Here is a 4,385-nt window from a genome sequence, read left to right on the forward strand (position 1 = left end):
ATCTGTGCCTCCTTGCACACTCTCAATCTAAAAAATGCAGCTCAGCAAGCACAGAAGGCAAATCAAAGGACCTGGGATGCACATTCTCCAGGGCAACCTGATAGATGCAGATATGTCCTGTGTGTAAGCACCTCAGCTCTCTGAACTCACAGGAGGAAAATCACAGCTTTTGTCAATCCTTAATGCAAACTGTTATGTGACCTTCAGTACATGACTGCAGATGAGAATATTTCTCAGTATATTTGTATATGGAAAACTGATTATTCTTCACTTGTCATTAAGAATCTTAATGTTCAATTGATCATTGCTTCAGAACAATGTGTATTCAGGTTACATCCGTAGGTCAGTCATGATCTTGAAAAAAGTTCCTGTATCTACAGAAAAATAGTACATAGTACTGCACAATTTTGGAATTCAATTCAAAGACATAATAACTTCCATAAATAGGAAGCAGCAAGCTATGTATTTAGGTGTGACTTCCCCATAAGTTTTTTTCAGAGCATGGATGATGGAACTGGAAGATCATCTAACATCTTACACACCTGAAGCAGAAAGACTTCAAGTTCCGTCCCAGACTTGGACCAGTTACGAAGAAGAACAGGTAGGCATGAACCTCTGTATGAAGGCTCTAGAATCAATTCCCGCTGGCTGGGGAGGGATAAAGTGAAGGAGAAAGAGAAACACACACACACACACACACACACACACACAGAGAGAGAGAGAGAGAGAGAGAGAGAGAGAGAGACAGAGACAGAGAGAGAGCGAGAGAGAGAGACAGAGACAGAGAGAGAGACAGAGAGAGAGACAGAGAGAGACAGAGAGAGAGACAGAGAGAGAGAGACAGAGAGAGAGAGACAGAGACGGAGACAGAGGCAGAGAGACAGAGAGAGAGATTCAGAAATGAAATGAGGGAGACAGACAGGAAAATAGGGAGACAGGGAGAGTCTGAGAGGATGAGAGAGAGAAAGAAAGTAATGGGGAAGAGGGAGATAGGGTGAGAGAGAGAGGACAGAAGACAAAGAGAGGAGACAGATAACAGAGGAAAACAGAGCAGAGAGAGAGGGACAAAGGGAAAGGGGAATAGAAAGAAAGAAAAGGAGAATGGGAGAAGAAGAATGAGAGTGGGAAAGGTGAAAAAGAGAAAGAAGCATAGTCAGAGAGAGCTGCTACTTTGTGGGAGGAATCTCAGCAGCTCCTGCAATCCCACAATCCATTCTCTCACCTGTGCTCAGCGGTGTCCTCTCCTCAATCAGCAGAGCCACTGTCATGTCAGTGCCTCCAGCACTGCAGGAAAGATAGAGATTTAGAGTACACTGGAACCTCCCTGACCATTCTGCCAAAACCTCCCTGTGAACTTCAAAGACTGTTTACAGGAGAAGCAGGAGACTGTTTACAGGAGACTGTTTACAGGAGACTGTTATCAGGAGAAGCAGCTGGGGAAGCCCAGCCTCACACTTAGGCTTCCCTGGAAGGTTTCTGTCATGGCTTGTATCACTGTGGGAGGGGGGACAGCACTCTGAAGGCAGTAATAAGTTGCAACATCCTCAGGCTCCAGGCTGCTAATGGTGATAGTGTATTCTGCCCCAGATCCACTGCCACTGAATCTGGATGGGATCCCAGGTTGCAGAAATCTTGCAGAATAGATCAGGAGTTTAGGAGCTTTCCCTGGTTCCTGATGAAACCAAGTTAGAGCATTATAAATGCCCTGACTGGCTCTGCAAGTGATGGTGACTCTGTCTCCAGGAGACACAGACAGGGAGGATGGAGACTGGGTCATCTGGATGTCACACCTGGTTCCTGACATTGGAGACATAAACAGAAATATCCACAGGATTATGTTTTAAGAAGTCTTCCATGAAATTCAGGCTTCCCTGAACACAATGTGCTGAGGAAATCTCCAGTGCTGCCCATCCTTACCTGGCAGCCAGAGCATCAAAAGCCCCAGGAGCTGAACAGGGACCTTCATGTTCATGCTGTGTACTGACTGGGATTGAATCCTGACCATGCTGTAAGCAGCCTGTTAAAAAGTTTGAAGGCAGTGGGCTGTGTCCTGGGGACATGCAAATCAGCAGGTGTTGGGCATGGTTGGGCACAGTTGCAGGGCTGATTCACCTCAGTAACTCAGCTCAGGCCCAATGTACCCAGATATCCAGGTCAGACCAGATTTGTGAAAGTGTTTTTGCCAATTGTATGTTTCCTCCTGGAGGCAAATTGTTAAAGAAGAGCTTTGAGACTTTAAATATTGAAGTGAAAAGACACAGTACATGGAATAATGTCTCTACGTTTTCTCTGTGACAGTGAACTATAATCTCCTGCTCTATAGGGACCACATAGTAAAATCTAAGAAATAGAGACTGCTGTGCATTTTTTAGCCCCCAAAATTTCTCACTGGCCAAAAGCTTGAAACTCCATCACAGCATCGTTTTGCATTTGAAGTTTAATTCTATAAATTTCTATACATAAAAATATTCTGAATATTTATCAAAACCATCTACGTGGTTTAGCAATAGTATTCGGAGCCCTCTTGAAGACAGTCAGGCAGCATACTGCTACCACTTTGCACCCTGCTGCTGCTGCGGTGAGAGAGGCATCCTCAGCCATGAAGCTGCAGTTTGTGAGGGACTCAGGGCTGGATGCCACTGTCACTGCCCCATGATGGGATCCTTGGCCCAGACTTGGAAATCAGGTCACCGAAGAGCTCTAAATGCCAGGTTTTCTTTTCAACCCACTTTCCTTAGGTTTTTCTGTAAGAGTCCCTGTCACTGTCACTGGCCCAGAAGATGGCAGTGTATTTTCCGGGGTAAAAATCTCAGCTACATCACATGTGGCTGTTGAGAAGGATGTCTCCAGGTTTTGTGCTTTACTGACCCAGTGACAATCTGTTTATTGAACTTACTTTACTCCAAAAGTGTGTTCCAACAACAAAAACTTCGAGACTTGAATATGTTTCCTGTAAAGAAAATGCAAAACCAATTATTTGGTTCTGAGGCCCAAAAACTGGAACTATAGGGAAAAATTAATTTTCTAGAAATATAAAAAACAGCACTATTTTTTGAACAATGGTTTCCACAGCTTTTTCTAAACTTCAGTACTAGAGCCATGGGTAGGAAAGCTTATGCAATTAATCTCACTGCCTTATAAAAGCACAATGAGCTATGTTGCAATGTGCTAAGGCAGGCCCTGCATGGCTGGTTGAGTGTGGAGTGCTGGGTCGGTGGCTGAGATTACACTGCAGGGTCATTCTTTGTATCCCTGGGGACAGTGGATTTGTGACTCACTCTTGGCCCATACAGGTTTTCTCATGTTGAATTTTTGGTTCTGTTATGAAGCAAAGTTCCCAACACTGAATAGATATTTTTCAGACTTGGGAACTGGGATATCTGGAAGCTGGAGTTTGAAGCAGTCCCGCAATGGAGGCATCTCTTTCTGAGCAATCGAAGCACAGTCTCCATCATAGCACTTGCTGTCTTTCTCTTACTTGTTGTATTTGCATTTTCGTTTACGGTATGATATTTGTAATTCTTTTTGATGTCGTATTTGACCCAAGAGCTTAAAACAAATGTGTTATTTTAGTTCCTCATATCCAGGAACTTATCAGTTAGTCTTCTACTTTTGCTTTGCAATTTAGTCCTCAAAACAGTTTTAGTGACATTGATCTTCCGAAATTTGATAAGACTTGTTTGGGCTTCATCTATGGTGATAATTTTCCAAGAGCAGGACAGAAAAAAAAAATGTGTTCCCTGCTATAGCTGGTGACAGGTTCTGTTCAGGCCTGTTTGTTTTAACCAGTGTGCAGTGCTGTTGAAGAACTCCATTTTATCTTCACTCATTGATGCTTGCATCTTCTATGCACTGTTGAAAATTAAATGCTGACTTCTCCTCTGATTCTATTCCATTTTCTGGACAGACTTTTCTAAAGTTTATAGATCTAATGCATACATATGTATGTGTGTGTGTGTATATATGTATATATATATACATATATATATATCATATATGGATGTGTGAGTTTAAAATTTGTAATATTTGATAAGTGGATTCATAATTTAGTAGTAATTAAATCTTGGTGAATCAAGATATTTTCACAACAATTTTCTTATATCATTTCTGGATACTCTGGAGTGATATTTCTAAAATCTACAGCAGAGATGCAAGTTGAAATAGATCATAAAATACTAGTTTGAACTCCACATCCATGAGACTCCTGAGTGCTGTCACTTGCTCAAATTCAAAACAGCATGAAATTCAGGCATCTTTCTATTTCTAATTTAGGTTCTTATCATTGGTTAGTGGATCTGACATTTGGTAAAGGCAGAAAAAGTGCCCTAAGGGAATCAGGTAACAATTGTCAGAATGCACCAAATTCTCCTCCCAATGACATTACT

General features: G+C 42.1%; 1 gene segment (V, D, J or C); it reads right to left on the minus strand.

The window, feature by feature from the left end:
• Nucleotides 1-1,420: 1,420 nt before the first annotated feature.
• On the minus strand, nucleotides 1,421-2,095 carry LOC134471441 (immunoglobulin kappa variable 1-27-like). The segment is given in 2 exon segments: nucleotides 1,421-1,797; nucleotides 1,918-2,095. Coding segments are annotated over 2 exon segments (465 nt in total).
• Between the last annotated feature and the right edge of the window lie 2,290 nt (nucleotides 2,096-4,385).

The sequence above is a fragment of the Cavia porcellus genome, unplaced genomic scaffold, assembly GCF_034190915.1.
Source record: "Cavia porcellus strain 051 isolate PalLab524CR breed Dunkin Hartley unplaced genomic scaffold, mCavPor4.1 scaffold_18, whole genome shotgun sequence".
NCBI lineage: Eukaryota > Metazoa > Chordata > Mammalia > Rodentia > Caviidae > Cavia > Cavia porcellus.